At 40.8% G+C, this 20,499-nt stretch overlaps 1 protein-coding gene across 2 annotated transcripts in view; it reads right to left on the reverse strand.

Moving 5' to 3' along the window:
- Positions 1 to 2,675: 2,675 nt before the first annotated feature.
- LOC122092793 (peptidyl-prolyl cis-trans isomerase FKBP16-3, chloroplastic) overlaps positions 2,676 to 20,499 on the reverse strand; it is a 56,687-nt gene continuing 38,863 nt past the window's right edge. Inside the window, exons 4-6 of one of the 2 annotated variants that reach the window (XM_042663088.1) lie at positions 11,158 to 11,207; positions 10,957 to 11,005; positions 2,676 to 2,888 (exon numbers count right to left, since the gene is read on the reverse strand). In XM_042663088.1, coding sequence (XP_042519022.1) covers positions 2,766 to 2,888; positions 10,957 to 11,005; positions 11,158 to 11,207 — 222 coding nt within the window. In that variant the 3' untranslated portion in view covers positions 2,676 to 2,765. Of the gene's footprint in view, positions 2,889 to 10,794; positions 10,837 to 10,956; positions 11,006 to 11,157; positions 11,208 to 20,499 lie in introns of those variants that run through there. The other variant, XM_042663089.1, reaches the window with a different exon arrangement.

Raw genomic sequence — 20,499 nt, forward strand, 5'->3', positions numbered from 1 at the left:
CAGCCAGTTGATCTCTAGTCCTCACAAAAGGTGTGCATATGTAACCAGTGTCAATCTTCTCTTTAGTAAAGTGTCTATCCACCTCTATGTGCTTTGTTCTGTTATATTGCATAGGGTTGTGGGGCCATACTGATGGCAACCTTATTGTCACAATAAAGCCTCATGGATGCCTTAATATCAAATCCCAACTCTTAGACCAGCCTTCTCAACAAGAGAAGCTCACACACTCCATGAGCTATGGCTCTAAATTCTGCCACTACACTAGACCAAGCCACCACAGATTGTTTCTTGCTCCACCATGTAACTAGGTTTCTACCTACAAATGTGCAATAGCCTGATGTAGATCTCCTATCAGAGACTAAGCCAGCCCAATCTACATCAATGAAGCCTTCTATCCTCATGTGGTTATGCTTGGCAAAAAGTAGTCCTTATCCTGGAGAGAATTTCAAGTACCAAAGAATGCGGTAAACCGCATCCAAGTGCCCACTCTTGGGAGCATGCATAAACAGACTCACCACCCTCACTACATAAGTAATGTCTGGATGAGTCAAGGACAAAGAGATAAGCTTCCCAACCAGCCTTTGATATTTCTCTGCATCAACAAGAGAAGGGCCAGCATCTTCCCCCAGCTTATGATTATGCTCAATAGGAGAACTTGAAGGTTTGCAGCCAAACATTCCTGTTTCTTTCAATAGGTCTAGAACAAACTTCCTTTGGCATATATTTATGCCCTTCTTAGATCCAAACACTTCAATCCCTAGGAAATATTTTAAGAGTCCTGGATCCTTAATCTCAAATTATTAGGCTAAGTAGTTCTTCGGATTGGCTACCTCAACTCTGTCATCTCCAGTTACCACAATGTCATCAACATAGACAATTAGAGCTGTAATGGTGCCATTACCATGCTTAGTGAATAGAGTGTGGTCAGCCTGACTCTGATAATAACCATTCTTCAAAATGGCCTGTCGGAACCTTTTAAACCAGGCCTTTGGAGATTGTTTAAGGCCATATAGAGCCTTCTTGAGAAGGCACACCTTTCCTATAACAAAAGGGAACTTGAAGCCAGGAGGAGTTTGCATATACACCTCTTCCTCTAATTCGCCATGTAGAAATGCATTCTTCACATCCAATTGATACAATGGCCAATCCTTATTCGCTACCAGAGATAAAAGGACCTATATGGTGTTATGCTTAGCCACAGGAGAAAATGTCTCCTGATAGTCAATCCCATACACTTAATTGTATCCTTTTGCCACCAGCCTTGCTTTATACCTCTTAATTGTACCATCTAATCGGTATTTGATTGTGTGGACCCACCTGCATCCAACTGGAGTTCTCCCCCTTGGAAGGTCAACCAATTCCCAGGTATAATTTTTTCCCAGGGTCATCATTTCCTCAGTCATGGCTTGCTTCCACTTAGGATCAAGCATAGCTTCAAAAAGATTCTTGGGAATAAAAGCAGATGAGAGAGCAATAGTAAATAAAACACCTGTAAGGGAGAGAGAATCAGAGAAACAAATTGGACTATAGGATTAGTACAAACTCTCTTTCCCTTCCTAATAGCAATAGGAAGATCTAACTCTGATGAGGAAGGAATGATATTACCTGACTAAGAAGGGTGGATCTTTGGAGTTGGATTCTAAGAGGACACTTGGCAGGTCTTCTTGTTCCGCCTTGTATAAATAATGGTCATCTTTTCATTACCTGAGCCTGAACCAACTTTGGAATGATCACCAACATCAGTAATATCCACCTCTTTGTGTTTCCCAATGTCAAACATAAAAGGAGAGAAATAGAGAAAGAAAAGGAACTTTATCAGTAGCCTTTTCACCTCCATTATGCTCCCCCTAAAAAGGATGCTAAAGAAATGCTAAAGAGATGCAAAAAAAGGTGCAGACTTATGGAAGGTGACATCTTTAGAGAGAATCCTTCGTCTGGAAGAAGGATGATAGCACTTGTATCCCTTGGTAGTGGAGGAGTAGCCAAAAAAGATACATATAAGTGTCTTGGGGTCTGGTTTAGTCGAAGAAGACTTATTAATATGGACATAGCAGATACACCCAAACACTTTTAGGGGGGAGAGAGAGAAGAAGACTGAGGAGATAAGATGTCCAAGGGAGTTTTGGAGCCAAGGAGTTGTGTTGGCAAATGGTTGATCAAATAAGCAACAGTAAGGAGGGCATCAGACAAAAAAGTTTTAGAAACATGCATGACAAAGAGAAGACTCCTACTGACCTCCAACAAATGGCAGTTTTTTCTCTTAGCTATCCCATTTTGTTAGGATGTGTCAACACAAGCTACCTGATGGATAATGCCATAGTCAATAAAAATAGTCTTGAAGACCATACACACTCCCCCCCCCCTTTGTCAGAACGAACAATTTTAATTTTGGTGTCAAATTGTGTACATACCATATAATAAAATTTTTAAAGGCATCATACATATCACTCTTGTGCTTCATCAGAACAGTCCAAGTAGCACGGGAAAAATCATCAACAAAAGAAACAAAGTAACGAAAACCAAGTAAAGAAGTAGTAGCAGAGGAACCCTAAACATTGGAGTGCACAATGTAAAAAGGAACAATAGATCTATTACCATGATAAGGAGAAGAACAACAATGTTTAGCAAAAATACATGATTCACAATGAAAGACATGAGAACTGGGAAAAGAGGTAAATAAATGAGGTAACTGCTTCCTCATAACAACAAAAGATGGATGTCCTAAACGTTGGTGCCATAACATCACAAAATACACAGAACTACTATCAGTACGTCCACACACATAAGACTAAGTTGTAAGTTGTAACCAATAAAGGTGATTGAGGTTCAAGTAGGTAGAGTCCTTTCTCTTCACACCCACTGCCAATAATCCTCTTTATCACCAAATCCTGAAAGAGAAAAGAGAAGGAAAAAAAGTGACACAACAGTTTAAGGATTTTGTCAAATGACTCACAGATAAGAGATTACGGGTAAGGTCAAAAACGTGAAGAACAGAATCAAGTGAAATGGAAGAAGTAATAAGAATGCTACCTTTACCAAAAATGGAGGAAAGGGAGCCATCGGCAACCCTGACCTTATCTTTACTGGAACAGATAGAGTACGTATCATAATAATGGGACATACCAATCATATAATCCATAGCACCAGAATCAATAACCCAAGATGGTGTTGTGGAGGGGGCAGATGAAGAAACCTGCAAGGCGGAAGCTGAGGAATCTGGAACTATAAGGGAAGAAGATGATGAGCCGCCCAATTGATGACCTTACAAAATGCTGCAATATCCTCCCTAGTAAGGGAACTGTGGTCTGCCTGTGGGCTAGGAGCAGGACCTATAGTAGCATGCTACCTCAACACTATGGGCTCTAGCTCCCCCACTACGTCCACCACGAGAACCACTAGTACCACAACGTATACTAAGAGGTCGACCATGAAGAACCCAGCATCTATCTTTGGTGTGTCCAGACTTCCCATAATGATCACAGCGTCTGTCATCCTCACGAGGTGGGCCTTGGCCTCTGCCACCACCACACCAATCTTTCTGAGAGCTAGTAGTAAGAGCTGACTGCTCAAAGGGAGGAGTATGTGCCATGGCCACCCGCCTGGTCTCCTCACTCTACAAATAGCTACACACTTCAAGGGATGGAAGCGGAGACCGACACAATATCTGTATCCGGATCGGCTCATACTCAGGATTCAACCCACCAAGCAAAATAAGAACCCGCTCCTTCTCAAGTGTCTGGTAAACCTTAGCTTCATCCTCAAGATTGGACAGTTGGAGGTCTGTAATAGTGATAATAATCCTCTTAGAGACTAATGACAGTGTTGTCGTACTCAAAAATGGTTTTATCCCCTTGCTTTATGCTAATAACCTCTAAAGTAATTGATAAACTTTGGCCGAGTCACCCACAAGGTCAAAGGTTTTAGTAACATTGACCCAAATATCCTTAGCAGTTTCTTTCCTCATAAACCTTCTTCCAATCTCAGGTTTCATAGAAAAAATCAGCCATGTCATAACAACGGAGTTTTCAGTCTCCCACTTTGGATATATCGGGTCACTCGGGTTAGGAGCCTTATTGGTACCTATTACATACCCTAGCTTTCCCCTACTCCGCAAGGAAAGCTTTACAGAATGAGCCTAATCCAAATAGTTGGTATTGTCCAACTTTACAATAAAGATTTGAGTATGTGGGTTATCAAAAACCATAGGTGTAAGAGGAGCACTACTCTACTATCTTCAGACATAATGTGGATGAGGAGTTCCAAACACAATGGGGAGTACACACTCTACCCAAAAATTCCTTCCTAGATACTCAAAGATCAACCCCACAAAGAGAAGAAACACTATGCCAAAGGGAAACCAGATCAAGGCATGCTTTAGGAGAAGCAAGACAGGTCTTGACACTCCATACCCAAAAAATACATCTCACAATCCAGCATAGCAGAAATCCACCATAAAATAGATTTTAGAAGCTAACGAGGACAAAAACAGGGGAGGCAGTACCTGAAATCTGGGAATAGAAGAGGTTGTGACTTATGAGCTCACACCTCTCTTCCCTTAGGACCGAGAGCCTAAGGTCCATGTAAATGGGCCTTGGGCGATTCAAATGAGGTACGCACCATCCCAAATGATGGCAGGATGAGAGAAAAAGAGGGTTCTCAAAGGGAAGTTGGCGGTAGTCATTAGTGCCTTCAATCCTTCTAAAAAAACTCCTCCAGGGTTTGCTTTGACCTTCTTTCAAGCTCATCTCATAAATTCTTCAAGTATTTTCACATAATGATCTCTTCCTTGGAACCCCTTTGTAACTTAGGGTTCCAAAGAAAGAAAAAGAGGGAACTTATAATCCAACTCTCAAACTAAGATGTTGTCCTCGGATACCAAGTTAGAATATGAGAATGAGAGGAGAACAATGAGATGAGGGATGAGGAAGAAGATGGAGAAGTAGAAGAGGGAGAAGAAGAGAATCGTTTGTATGGTGGAATAATGTATTGTAAGATCTCACTAAAACCAATATATTACTTCACTACCATATTTACAAGATATTACACATACCTCCCTAAGGAGAGAAATTACATATATGAGGAAAAGAAAAAAATAAAACATAACTTGACAAATTACTAAACTACCCTTAGTGAAACATAATTAATATCTCTAACAAGGACAGCATCACTCTAGTACTGAGAGGGCACCTGTCTGGCAAACATCATTGCGCGGGCAATGTCCAAGAAGTGCTTGTTCTTACGTTCTGCCACTCCATTCTAAGCTAGAGTACCAATGCAGATAGTCCAATGTAGAATTTCATGATCAGCAAGGTATTCTAAAACTGGCCCTCCATATACTCGGTGCCATTATCACTACGAAGAATATTCAAAGTAGCATTGAACTATATTTGAATCATCTTATGGAAACACCGAAAACAACTGAGCACCTCACTTTTGTGATGCATAATATAAAACTCTGTTGTTCGAGAGTGACAATCAATGAAAGATAGAAACCAACATTTTCCAAAAATAGATGTTCAGCGAGACGAAACCCATACATCAGAATAAACCAAATAGAAATTTGAAGAACTTCTTTATTTAATGAAAAATAACTGGAACAAGTTTGTTCAGCCATAGTACAAGCTTCACACAAAAATTTATCTATATTCCATTGTTTAACTAATTGTGAAAATAAAGAGATAATGTCCCAAATGGAGGGTGTCTTAAACGATAGTGCCATTGTTGTAGATCTGAGATAGAGGGTAGCTGATGAGAGGTAGAAGATACTGCAGCTGTAGGGGAACAACCATAATTAAGCAAATAGAGACCACCCTACACCTTACCACATCCAATTGTCTTCCCTGTTGCCAAATCCCAGAAAATGCAGTAGGAAAGTAAAAAGGTTACTTTACAGTTTAAGTCCCCAATAAGGCTATTAATGATAACAGGATAGTAGTAAAATTAGGGATATGTAAAACTGAATTTAATATAATAGATGTAGAACATTAAATAGAACCCTTTTCAGAGATAGAGGATAGGGTGCCATTTGCGACCCTAACTTCCTCTCTGCCTGAGGTGGGTGAATACTAGTGAAATAGGCTAGAAGAACTGGTCATATAATCAGTGGCAACGGAGTCAATAATCTAAGGACTAGAGACTACTGATGCATAGTGACCAAAGAAGATACCTGAATGAGCAAAGTTGGAACCTGAAGGGGCTTGGCAGAAGCTGATGAATTAGAAGCCTTGAGCATGCGCCTAAAAGGCTGGAGTTCCTCCTGGGAGAGACCATTATTAGTTGTAGATGGTGTTTCAACAATTCCAGCCTTATTAGCCTTGGTTTTGGATCAACCACGAGCACGCTTAGCTTCAAAATCAGTTGGTTTTCCATGAAGCTTCCAACATGTTGCCTTGGTATAATATGGCTCGTTAAGTCACTAGTACGGGTTGCTCCCTCAGAAGTAGTAGTGGAACCAGTCTATAGGTTTAATTTTTCAATAGTAGGAGGATGAAGCATAGAGTTATGACGACACTCCTCCATATAAACCAGAGCAAAGGATTGTTCCAAAGTAGGGAAAGGAGATATGCTAAGTACCTGGACACGAATCTTATCACACTCAACATTCAAACCAGCCAAGAAATAATAAACCCTTATTTTATCCACATGTTTAGTATAGGCAATAATGTCTTAGTGGTCAAGCTCATATCACAAACTAGACAATTCAGCATAGTACTTGGACAAAGAGAGTTCTTGTTGAGTAGTGATACGAACTTTCTTGCGAAGATCAAATACCTGAGCATCATTCCCTATTTGTCCATAGGTTTCCTTGGAAACAACCCAGATCTGAGAAGCAATTTCTAACAAGAAGAATCCTTTAGAAATAGACTGATGAAGAGAGTTGGTCAAAAAAGAGATTACCATAGATTCATTAGTGATCCACTTGTCCTGAGGGGTACCCTCTTCAAAGGGTTTCTTTGATTTGCCTACGATGTGTCCAGTAAGACCTCTGTCAGCAATAGTAAGGTAGGTAGGTCTAGACTAGATGAGGTAATTAGTTCCCTCCAATTTCACAGAGCTAGCACCAAAAAGCATGTATTCATTGCAACCTTGCCCATCAGATCCTGAGGTTGCAGTAGTTACTTCAAACATGATGGCACCAAGGAGAAATCAACAATGAATAGGAGAAATACCAAATCTTCAAAACCAGTTGTCAAAAAGAGCCCAAACTGGGATCGAATTTCCCTATAAGGGTAAAGAAGCACTCCTCCAAAATATATCTGATTCTGATTAAGAACTGATGAGATAAGAAAATAAGAGTTTTAGGAGAAAAATTTGGAAGAAGATGATGGTCACACACGCAACCTTGGCAGATAGGGCCACAGGGATGGTCGATCTCCTCTGTAGCGGTGATGAGGGTCTCCTCCAAATATCAACTTATTCCGAGGGAGGGAACCCAAAAATCAATGGGGTCAAGGTTTTCCTAACTTTTGGGGAATAGCAGGTGAAGATGGGCTTCAATCTTGCAAGTAATGATGAGTCCTTCCAATTTGCTGTATTTGACCTTCAATAGATGGAGATTTGTTCTTAAAAGTAGGAAGAATCAAACTCCAAGAAGGGAAGAATCGAAAATCGTTGAGGGGAATTACCTTAACAATTCTTGCAGGGTTTTTGGGTTTAAAACATTGAGGTAATGTGTAGGACAGCAACTAGATTCATATGAATCACCTCATTAGTGTTGCCTTATGGAGAATTAGGAAGAAAAAGGAAGGAGGGAGGGTGGAGGTTGAGATGAAGATGAAGGGTGAGAGGATGGATAATGTAGGAGTAGGTTACAAGTAACTAACCCCCACAATTGATAACCCCAAACAATACAACTAGTAGGCCAATACTAACAAATTACGCTTAAAGATGCTTTAGAAACAAAGGAACAAAACCCAGAAATAACCCACACAAGATAAAAGCGACCCAACAAAGAAAAAACCCCAAAAGTTACAATCGGCCAGAAGAGAGAATCTCACCTGCGATAGGCCTAGAGAGAGAATGGGGCAGCTGCAACTGGAAGGCTCAGAATGAGCTGCACTATTGAGCATAGGTAGTCCCTAGGGAGGGTTCAAAAACCTAAAAAAACTGAAAGACTTTTGACGGTGGGTTGATGAGATATTTACCTTCTTGAAAATCAGACCTAGGAGAGAGTTTGTGAGAATTCTGCAGTGACAGCAACAGGTAGCTCTGAAAGTCTTCTAAGATGGATCAAGTGGTCCACTTAAGGTGCAGAACAGGTCCTCCAATAGCCAGCAGATCAGATCCTCAATATTGGCAATAGGGGAGATTGATTGACTTCACAAAGGGATGCTTCTTGCTGATCGATCTCGAGGGACAGAACTGAATGGTATTAAGTTAATAAGAACAGCAACAGTGATAGGAACAGAGAATCGATTGCAGGAATTAGAGAGTTCTAACAAAGGGACAAAGTGGGAGAGGAGTGGCTATCTCAGTCTGGGCTTCTCACCCACAGCTATCCCTGCTGTTCTAAGCAATTAATTGCAACTTTTCTTTATTCAAATCTGAACAATAACAGTACATAGAATCCTCTATTAAAGAGGGCAGAATTGCAATCATAACATGACTAGGAGCTAGATTCTAAATAGGACTAGACAATACCTAGTAGGACTTGGACTCCTAATAAAACTAGGACTAGAGCTATAACTCCAACATGGAGTAATCTTTTTAACTAAGAGCCCATAAAGGACATTACAACCAATGGGCCCAATGGGCCTCACTTGTTAACAATTAATAAAATAACTAAAGCTAGAATCGATGGGCCCAATGGGCCGTTATTTCTAACTACTAATTCAGCCACTCAAGTGGACTTAAATGTGTATCGATAGACCCCTTTTGGCTGGGCCTTTCTTCCTGTGACAGGTCCTTCCAAATTGTAGATCTACATCAATGGAGGCTCGTGATTTTTGGGAGAAGAGAAGGCTGAAAAACCCTAGTCAGAAAATTAGCTTTGATACCGTGCTAACATCATGAATGGTGTAGAATGCTTGAATGATCCGAGTGACCACACAAGCCTTTATTTATAATAAGCAAAGAAGATTCAAAATTACAAGTATGCCCCCCCCCTTAGCCAACCCTCATTAAATAGGGTCGGTGGAAGGGGGAAAAGGCCAATATGCCCCCGCGGCACCTAATTACATATTCTAACAACCAGTCAAGTATCCCAATAAATTGATCCCACAGATCGTGAGCATACAAGCTTGTGACCAAGTCAAGTAGTTGGTGCCATTCAGCTTAGTTGGCCCAATTAGGATAGTAGGATCATGGCCATGGTTCCAATACGACCCACCACAACACCCTCAACTCCCCCAGTAAATGCAGAAAACCTCTCCATTATGTGTATAGAGAAAAATAATAAGGGAACTAAGAGCACTCTCTGATTTGATGGCTAAGGAAGTCCAAGGAAATCCAATAAAAATATTCCAGCAGCATATATATAAGAAATAGCTGGGCATCAACTATATCCGAGTCATTGCAGTGGCCTGGAATAGGGGCCTAGAGCCCTGGCGCATGAAGTATAGGGATTTGGTGGCTTTAGAGGCCCTGTCCCAAGAGGCAGAGGGACGTGGAGGCCCTAGTGGCTTCGGATACTGGCATAAAAGAGGGGCGGAAGCCCCTGGATGTGTCGATTGGTGACACAAAATAGAAAGCGAGGACCATAGTTTGCAGTGATAGACGGCAGAAGGCCCTGGTGGAGTCGGGAAGAGAGGTGAAGCCTCGGCGAGGGGCTTGGGCCCCTGTTCTTATGGGCTCCAAGCCCTAGCGGCGGCAGTTTGCATGGTGGTAGTGGTATTAGTGGTCAATGATGAAGGCAGCATGACTTTTAGGTGCCCATGCTCAGCCTTGGGAGGACAAAGCCTCTATTAGGAGGGGCTGACCTTCGCAATGACTGGAAATTTTTCAAAAAGGATTAGGCTTTGATACCAATAATAATTATAAGCAAGAGGAAAGAAATGAGATAATATGTTGGCTTGTGAAGGTGACTGTGTCCAGGCCTTTATTTATAGAGATTGAGAAAGTGACAAATATGGCATGCCAGCTAAGGCTGAATCAAGGCCTTATCTAGCATGTGGTACATGTGATACAATGAATCTGGACACATTACAGGAATAAACCAAATCAGTCCAACTCTTTACCAAATACTACCTAAGAACATTTTCAAACCATTTGTGACTTCAGTATCAAGGTCCCTATTGATAGCATTCTATTTTGGTGACTAATTAATATTGTATTGCTAGATCCAAGTGTTCAGACCTACTGTTTGTCAGAACTTGTGTACCGATGGAGTTAGAAGGTCCTATTGTAGGTTGGATTGATAGTTGCCAACTTGAGACCTATCCTTACATTACAATGTGTAATAAGAAGCTTCAGAAAGTTGGGTACAACAGCTGTACCACTGTACCATGTACCTATCCATGAAAACAGTCCTAGTTAACATCCCAAATAAAAATCTAGGGACAGTATTAGACAAAAGTAAACCAAAAAAAATTTGGAGTAACAGATAGTCGGCTTAGTTAAGTCAAAATTTTGGATTATTTGTTGGACTTTGCAACATTCAAGTTTGAATTAGAAATTCTAAGCACAGTAAAATCACCATTGCATGCAAATCATTCAAAAAAAAAAAAAAAAAAAGAGCAACCCAAGGTTGCAAGAGGCTCCCGCTACTGCAGGGTCTGGGAGGGGCAAGTGTACGCAGTCTTACTCCCTGCTTCACAGAAGAGGTTGTTTTCAAGTTTTGAACCTGTGACCAACATGTTGCAATAGAGCAACTTAACCGTTGTGACACAGGCTCCCCCACTGCACGCAAATCATTAGTTAGAGGTTAAATTATAATAAAGCACTTTAACTGACTTGAAAAAAGTACGGCTTTTCAGAAGCATATATGAATTTTTGAACATCAGTAAACCCCAAACTTACCTGACCAGAGCCAACACGAAATATATAAGGTTGACCTTTTTCCAAAGAACTGCAAGATTTTATGGATGAAAATACCTTTAGTTAGAAAACAAACACAACCTTCGAATGCTACAGAATATTTCATTTAAGGTAATCCTTGAACATTTTAAAAAAAAAAAAAAAAAAAAAAACTTAGCTAACTACATTAGAAGATGCAACTACCTATCAAATATTTGTCCAGAGGGCACCATGGCAACATAATTTGCAGCGACCTGTGATTATACAACAATCAAAAAGCAGAAGAGTGGAATGACTAATGCAAAGAGGCAAGATTTAAAGGAAAACCGACCGATGATGTAAAAATATTACATTAAAGAATCAAATGGCCAATCCAAAACCAATAAGCAACCAATTTTAGCAAGGTACATCAAAGGTGCAAGTGGGATATGGAATTTTAAACTTGAAAATGAAGTGTCTAGCACAGGGACAACTGCTCTGCATATGTCGAAAAAAGTATGATGACTGGAAAGGGGGAAAAAAACCGCTAGGTTGGTTAGTAACCGGTACAAATTAGTCTTGCTAGGATTTTAGCACACACTTCACAAGTCAGTTACCTCTTGCTAAAGCTCTCTGGCAAAACATCCCCTCCCCCATCTCAGGCAGCGACGACCTAGGGCATACCAAACCAGATAATTATATCCTTACCCTCCACTTCTCTCTCTCTCTCTCTCCCTCTCTCTCTCTCAATCCCTCTTTCTTCCTGTAGAAAATTCAGAACCAGAATCAAAGAAGAAGAAAAAAGAGAGACAAAGGGATTTGTGAAGAAGAAGAGAGACGGCAAGGGAAAGGAGCAGCTGATGTGTCATTGGCAGTCTCCCTCCATCATATATTTATAATAAGTAGATCCAAGTACAATCATAGGTGGAATGGGAAAAACAATCCTAGTCTAACTCTAATTTAGGAAACTAGAGATCTAGTCTAACTAGGAAAGTAAACAACCTAATCTAACTTGGAAAGTAACTAAGATAACCATGCCACAATGGGGACACTCCCCCTATCGTGAATACATATTCCAACACTCCCCCTCAAGCTGGAGTATACATGTCTCAAAAGACAGACTCCAGCTTGGACAAACAAGAACAGAAAATCAAATGCAGCACAAGTCTTGAATAGTTTTTGTTTTGACTCCAATGAACAGTGGGAACTTCAAGCAACCACAATAAAAAATGTTGTGTTGAACAATCAGCAATGAACAAAATGGACGGTAGATAATCACCAACATGTGTAGTACTTGATCTTCAATGTCTAAGGAAGACTCAATCTCCAAAAGGAAGAACAAAAAATCACAGAAATGGTGGATATCATCAACCACAATCCAAAATACCATAGCAGCAGACAGGTAACATGACAGATGATCTCCTATAACTACGGAACTTGATTTCCAATAGGGGAAGACACGATCTTCAATATAAGAGAAGAACTCGATCTTTAAAGAAAGGAATCAATTCAATCGCACAAGGTGGACAGCCAATCTTCACAAACACCATATCATGATTTAAAAGAGGTAAAGATGGAGGGCAGCAACTTAGATCCTTAAGAGATCACCTCATCTTAAGATATCGCATCATTAGTGTTGCCCTTCAAAAACTAAAATTGTTACTGAATACACGAGCTGATAAATAATCTTCACTGATAAAAATCTCCAATTGATGAATTGTGCAGAGCAGATAAAAATCTCCAATCTCCCCCTCACGTGTAGCATTACACATGAACAATAATTCCAATAATCAGCATCCCAAATAAACTCTTAACCAAGAGCATAAAATAATGTCTATTCTCCCCCTTATGGCAGCAAGGTTGAACAAACAATCTCTAATTACCAAGGCATCCTAGTACCAGTGCCAAAAACGTTGTCAATCCCCAAGATATGATTTTGGGCCCACAAAGCAATAAAACAGTACATGTATATGCCCAATCAATCCTGAGTTTAAAACCCATCACTGACCAATTATGGGCCCATCCAAGCATATAATAGCCAAAAAGCAAGGGGTGAATGGCAATCTAGTAATTAAAGAATGTCACTTTAACAAAGAAACAACTCACAAGTAGGATGGCACGTTGAAGAAGAAAGGGTATTCTTGGAATGAAGATAAAAGTAAGGAATAGTGGAGAATAAAAGCAAAAGACAACTTTGGAAGCCCTCCTCCTCGGGCATATTCTTGTCCGCCTCTGCTTGGAACTTCATTCGCTCAAAAGACTCTCTTATCCTCTGGAGGAACATCATCTGGTTTAAAGGGCACATCCCTCACCATAGTTTCACCACTTAGCGAGCCCTCTCCTACTGCCTCCCTACGCAGGCCTTCCTCAATTACCGCCACATACAGGTCCCTACCTCCTGTTGTTTATGCTGGAATGGTATGGAAGATGTTGACCATCTTTTCTTCTCTTGCCCTTTTTCCTCCTCCATTTGGAAAAAAGTCCTCCGCTCCTGCTAGCCCTCCATCCGGCCCATTCTCCCCCTCCCTTAGGAATGCATCTGGATTGGTATGACCTTTAGTGGCTCCACCATTTGCGACACAATTGGAAAGCTCTCCTGTTGTGCCATCATCAATCACCTTTGGATGGAACGTAATCTTCGTAGATGGACCCCCAACTCCCGTTCCTTTAAAGGGATTTGGAAAGCCATCGATCTTGATGATTCGTCCAGACTCAAATCTTTGTGTATCAGCCCAGTCCGTGACACCCCAAGGAACAAGCTCATTGTTGTCTCCTGAGGCCTTCCTGCCACTACCATCCCCCCTAATTGATGTTTCCCTTAGATAGGTTGTCTGGGGCCTAGCTCTCTCAGTCCTTTTGGGTTTGATCCTGTGGGTCCCCCCCCTTTTTTTTCCCTCGTATATTCTTTTTCCCTCTTGGTAATGAATTATTTATTCATCCAAAAAAAAAAAAGCAAAAGACAAGGGTACTTTAGGAAACTAGGGAGAAGGGTTTAAGACAACCCACTTTATAAGGTTGTCTTCAACCTCACAACACAAATAGGAATCCAGCGGCAAGCGTAAACTTGCGGGTAATTAAGGAAAGATGGGCTTAATTTAGGAAACTCAAAAAATAGCAAGGAAATTTTCCTCTTGACAGTTGCACAACCAGTATAGTCTCTTCATTCACTTCTTGTGACTGATAGACAAGGAAGAAAGAGGCGGAAACCATGGAGTCTTAAAGCAGCAAGGAAAATCCCATTCTTACCATGAAAGGGATTGCGAAGATGTCGCAGGCGAGAAACCAGCTTAGAGAAGGGCAAAAACTATAGTCACCAGCAGAAATCGATGATCAAGAATGCACCAGCAAGAAAACCACAATGGAGAGAGCAGAAATCAGATTTCGACAGCGAGACTTCCAAATCAGAAAACACAAGCATCAAGTTGAGATGATTGAACCAGCAGAAGCAAACATTTGATTCAACCAGAATCTCCATCGATACCCTAGTTTATCTTATAGTCACTTCCAAAAGGACTGCAACTACTGCCCAGAACAGGGGCTGATAGAGATAACCAGAGAAAAAAAAAAAGGAGAGAACTCACCAAAACAACCTCATAGAAAACCAGCAATAACTTGAGAGCACAGAGATGAGTGTCTCTACACTGCTGCAAAAAGGCGTGAGTGTCTCAACACTGCTGCAATCGTTGCAACCAGCAGAAAAACCATGGAATCAAGATGATCGAACAAGCAGCAACCAACAGAAGCAACCAGAAACTCAATCATGAGAAAGAGCAAGAGCAGTGGAAACCAAGCCTCTACCTTTGACAACCATGGCAGAAAATCTTGTAGCAACGAAACGATTTGAAACCCATAGATTTTGAAAACCAGAACTAAAAAGTATCTTCAATCGATAATCAAGGCAGCAACGAGAAACCAAGCAGAAACAAAAGCGGCAAGAGCAAATCTTCAGCAGAGAAACACCTACGGAAGCAAATCTACTACAGAATAAAATTCCGCTATCCTCGTCGATCAGAAATCTTAAGATAGCAAGAGACCTTAATGCAAAGAGAGGAAACCGATAACAAGAAAATCACGATCCAGGAAGCCACAAATTTTTTTTTTTTCTCGCAACACTAATCAAACACAGGTTATTCTATTTTTTCTTCTTCTTCTTCATGGCTCTGATACCATGTAGAAATTTGAGAACCACAATCAAAGAAGACGAAAAAAGAGAGAAAGGGATTAGTGAAGAAGAAGAGAGACGGCAAGGGAGAGGAGGAGCCGATGTGTCATTGGCAGACTTCCTCTGTCATATATTTATAATAAGTAGATCCAAGGACAATCATAGGTGGAATGAGAAAGACAATCCTAGTCTAACTCTAATTCAGGAAACTAGAGATCCAGTCTAACTAGGTAAGTAAAAAACCTAATCTAACTTAGAAAGTAACTAAGATAACCATGCAACGATGGGGACACTCCCCCTATCGTGGATACATATTCCAACACTTCCGCTCCTCTCTCTCTCCCACCCTTTGCATGACCCCCCTTCACCTGCTCCTCTCTCGGATCCTCGTTTTCACCTCCTTCGAGTTTCCCTCCTATGCCTCCTCCGATATTCCCTCTTCTACCTCATCCAACTTTCCCTCCAGATTTCTCCTTTGTTTTATCCCATCACCCCGATTTTTTTCTCCTCTCCCACCACGATTTTCTTTCCACCACCTCCTCCAATTCCCTCTCCTATTGTTGCGAGTGAAGGAAAAAAAAAAAAAATTTAACAACCGATTTTCTCTCCTACTCTTGCGACTGATTTCTCCTCTATTTTATCCCACCACCTTGATTTTTTTCCTCCTCTCCCACCGCCGATTTTCTCCCATCCCTCTCCTACTCTTGCGAGTGAGCAAAAAAAATAAAAAAACAACCAACCTGCTACCTCCAACTCCCCACCAATATTCTCTCTGCTCCTACTAACATACCCTGCCCCTCCCTTAGCCCGTTTGTCTCTTGGCACCCCATGATCCTCTCCTTACGGCTTCTCTATGGTCACCGCTTCCTTTCACTACACCCCTTCCGACTATTTCTCTGCCCTTAGCTCCCTGTCACACCACCACTGACCCCTCCTTCACACAAAGTGATTTACTATACCCTCTCTCCCTTGATTCTCCCTGCTCCTTTAATCCCACTTCCTTGATTCTCCCTGATCTCAAATCGAGCCTACCAAGCATTACCCCGATCACTCCCGCTTTTGTGATACTAACCCTGCTCCCATCCCCATAGCAACCTTCCCACTTGCCTGGTTAGTGCTGTGCCCCAATGCCGCATCACCACTACTGAGACACAACCCAGGGCGCATCCTGCTACGCGCTGGATTTTTCAGTAGAGTGTTTACTTTGCCAACCTCATCACGGGCTCAGAGTTATCTGTGCCATAAGGGATACCCCCTCACTGTATCCTTTTTCCATTGCCATTTTATGCTTATATATCTACTTTTGGTTTACTGGTCGTCGCCTTTTGTATGCTTTTGCTAAAAGCCCATCTGTTTACTTGTGTATATATCTGTCGAATAATCTTGCTTTGTTTGATCTGCTATGTCTGGATATCATCTTCTATGTATGCCAATTGTGCCATCTGCTTCTCTTGAGTTTTAGTTCTTTTCATAATAGTCTTGTGCTCCTCTTTACATATATTTGATAACGAGATTTACTGTCTTTCCATATTGTCTTGCATACAGCATATAGTGGATTTGGTTTGATGTATGTGTTGTGCAGAATCTTGCCATATCATACGTTGTATCCTGAGTTTATGTCATGTGCTTTTCATTTATGTACTAAGAATCCTTATTTAATGTGCTAGGCGCCATTCCTCTATACTTGTATCCTTTTGTTTTTCTTTCTTACTATATATATATATATATATAGATATATATATATACATAGTTTTACTTTGGTGCGTCAAGTAGGCAGCCGGCACCTTATTATATCCATCAAATTCACCTTTTGCATGGATCTCCGCATTTTTTTATCGCATTTCATTATCTATCTTTTCTTTTTTCTGTCCTTTTAATCCCACACAAACAACGCATGCCATCGATCCACTTTGCAGCATGTGCAAGGGTGAGTTAAGAATGTTGGCAATAAAAGGATTCGATGTGCTTCCTGGAACATCGGTTCACTGACGGGCAAGAGTTTAGAGTGGATAGATGTTATAAGGAGTATTAACATTGCATGTATCCAAGAGACTAGATAGAAAAGCATTAAAGCTATAATGTTAGACGACTTTAAACTATGGTATTTAGGAGACCAAAGTGGTCAAGGTGCAGTCAGCATAGTGGTGGATAAAGACCTAAAGAACGATGTGGTGGATGTCAAAAAGGTGGGAGAGAGGATTCTATCCATAAAGCTGGTGTTAGATAAAGAGGTGGTCAACATTATTAGCATTTATGCTCCCTAAGCAGGATTGGATGAGAGCTGCAGGCTACAATTTTGAGAACACATGGATGATTTGATGCATGGTCTTGGATCAGATGAAAAGATTATTATGCTGAACGGACACATTGGTAGGGATCGGAGAGGGTTATGAGAGGTTCATGGAGGTTATGGAGTTGGGGAGATGAATGAAGGGATCTCAGTTTTGGACTTTGCGATAGCCTATGATCTATCCATTGCAAACACTCTTTTTTCTAAAAGGGAAGAACACTTAATTACCTACAAAAGTGGGCAACATTCTAGTCAAATAGACTTCTTCCTCACTAGAAGGTCTAACAGATGGATCTGTAAGGATTGTAAGGTTATCACTAGGGAGAGCTTAACATCTCAGCATAAATTGTTGATCTTGGACATGTGCTTCTATTTTCCAAAGAGTAAACCAAAAACCTTGTTTGCCCTAAGGTAAGGTGATGGAGACTGAAAGGAAAGTCAGTGGGGTCTTTTACAGATAAAGTGGTGAAGCATGAGAAGTGGGATTGTGAAGGGGATGCCACCACGATGTGGAATGAGATGACGGATTGCATTAAGAAAGTTGCTAAAGAGGTTCTAGGGGTGTTTAAGGGTACTCAGTTGACCCCTAAAGAGACTCAGTTGATGTATAGGCAGCCATCAAGATTAAGAAAGATAATTTTAAGAATTGGAAAAGGACTAGGGAAGTTGAAGATAAGGAGAGATACAAGTGTGAGTATGGGATAAGTATTTTTGTGACTTAATGGAGAATTCCCTAGTAAGAGTAGTTTGAGTATCCTGCTTGACAACATCATAGATATGTACATAAGATAGGAGTGATCGAGGTTAAGGAAGCTCTAAGAAAGATGAAGGTAGGGTAGACACCAAGTTCGGATGAGGTCCCAATTGAAGTGTGGAAGAGTTTGGGATTACGTGGGGTTATTTGGTTAACCAAGTTGTTTAACAAGATTATGAGCACAAAAAATATGTCTGATGAGTTGAGAAGTATCGTTGTCCTAATCTACAAAAATAAAGGCGATACCTAGAGCTACAATAACTATAGAGGCATAAAACTTGTGATTCACACTATGAAACTATGTGAGAAGGTTACAGAAGTTCACATAAGAAGAGAACCTAGTATCTCAAGGAACCAATTCGGTTTTATGCCTGGGAGATCTACGACAGAAGCGATTTACCTTCTTAGGAGGCTTATGAAAAAATCTAGAACATACAAGAGGGATCTCCATATGGTCATCATCGATTAAGAAAAGGCCTACGACCAAGGCTTAAAGTATCGGTATCAATCACCGTATCGATAGGCCAAAATTAAGATACGTATCGAAGGGTATCTTATCGTATCGGAGATACGTAAAGATACACATATATGGATAGGAAACAATTTTTTATACAGTTGCATAAAAAAATTAGTTTAAAAAAGCTATATATGACATGTATTATGCATAAACACTAAATTGAGGGTATCGCACTGAGAATCCAAGGTTTGTAGTTGTAAAATCCTTGTTCCCAATCTTGATTTCCACTTTAACTAGAGAGAAAAATTGCTAAAAAACTTTGGAACAAAAACCCCTCTCAAAAAATCGTGTTTAGCTAAAAAATGACCCATCTTGGCCATTATATGACCGTAGCGCACCGTATCTTTATGTATCGGATACATACCGATACATACCAAAACGTATATTTCACCACGATTTTAAATTTTCAAAGAGTATTTGTGTGTATCAGTACGTATCAGTGTGTATCAATGGCATATCAGTACAAAACAAAGGATTTTAAATTTCCATGCAGCATATCGGTAGTATCGTATCAGTAATGGCCAATACCGATACGTATCGGCCAATACGGTTCAATACATACCGATACTTCAAATCATACCTACAACACCCAGAGATTAATCTGGTATGTATTAGAGAAGAAAGGGGCGTAAAGTAAATACGTGGATATAATTAAGGACATGCATGCAGATGTGGTGACTAGTGTGAGATCTGTGAGAGGCCAAGGTGATGAGTTCCCAATTACAGTCGGGTTACATCAAGGGTCTGCATTGAGCCCTTACCTATTTAAACTTATCATGGACGATTTAACCAAGAATATTCAGGGAGAGATCCTGTGGTGTATGCTTATTGAGAATGATATTATATTATTATGGTCGGTGAAACAATAGCAGAGATTAATGATAAGTTGGAGTTATGAAGATATAAATGTGGAATTGAGAGGTCTTAAGATAAGTAAAACGAAGACGTAGTATATGATGTGTAACTTTAGTCGATTGAGGACTGATAGCGAAGGGGTGAAAATTAAGGGAACGGGGATCCCACACAGTGACTATTTTAGATATTTGGGCTCTACCCTAAACAAGGAAGGTGAGATTGACGATGATGTTTCCCATAGAATTAAAGTAGGATGGATGAAGTGGAGGGGCATCTAAAGTGCTATGTGATCGTCGTATTCCTCTAAAGTTTGAGGGAAAATTTTACAGGATAGTCATAAGACCAGCTATGATGCATGAGGCGGAATGTCAGGCAGTCAAGAAGCATAATCTAGATAAGTCGAGTGTGGCAGAGACGAGGATGTTGAGATGGATGTGCCGCAAAACCCTGAGAGAGAGTGAGGAATGATCAAGTTAGAGCTGATTTGGAGTTGCCCCAATTCAAGATAAGCTCTGAGAATGTTGGTTACGATGGTTTGGACATGTCCAAAGGCTTTGGATGCCCCAATACTGGGTGACCACATTCAGATGGATGGAGCTAAAAGGGCTAAGGGCAGGCCAAAAATGACCATTAATGAATTGGTAAGAAGAGATATGCAAAAGATAGGTCCTCACCCTAGAATGGCATCTAATAGAGCTTTTTTTTTTTTTTTTTTTTTTTTTTCTTTAACTCGGATCCATATAGCCGACCCCAGTTTGGATAAGGCAGAGTTGTGGATGTCCCTTTGAAAAAAAAAAAAAAAGAACCCTTCCCCTTCGATGACGTGACCTACAATGTCTCCTTCCCCTTCGGTGGCCTTCGCCGTCGGACCCCCCTCATCCCACACTGTTAACCTCCCTCCTCCTTTATCAGATGGCCACCCTTCTTCCCCTCCCCTCCTCCAGCCTCCCACATCACCCTTGACCCGTCCCTGAACCTCGGTAGTCAAC

Source organism: Macadamia integrifolia, chromosome 11, assembly GCF_013358625.1.
Source record: "Macadamia integrifolia cultivar HAES 741 chromosome 11, SCU_Mint_v3, whole genome shotgun sequence".
Classification (NCBI taxonomy): domain Eukaryota; kingdom Viridiplantae; phylum Streptophyta; class Magnoliopsida; order Proteales; family Proteaceae; genus Macadamia; species Macadamia integrifolia.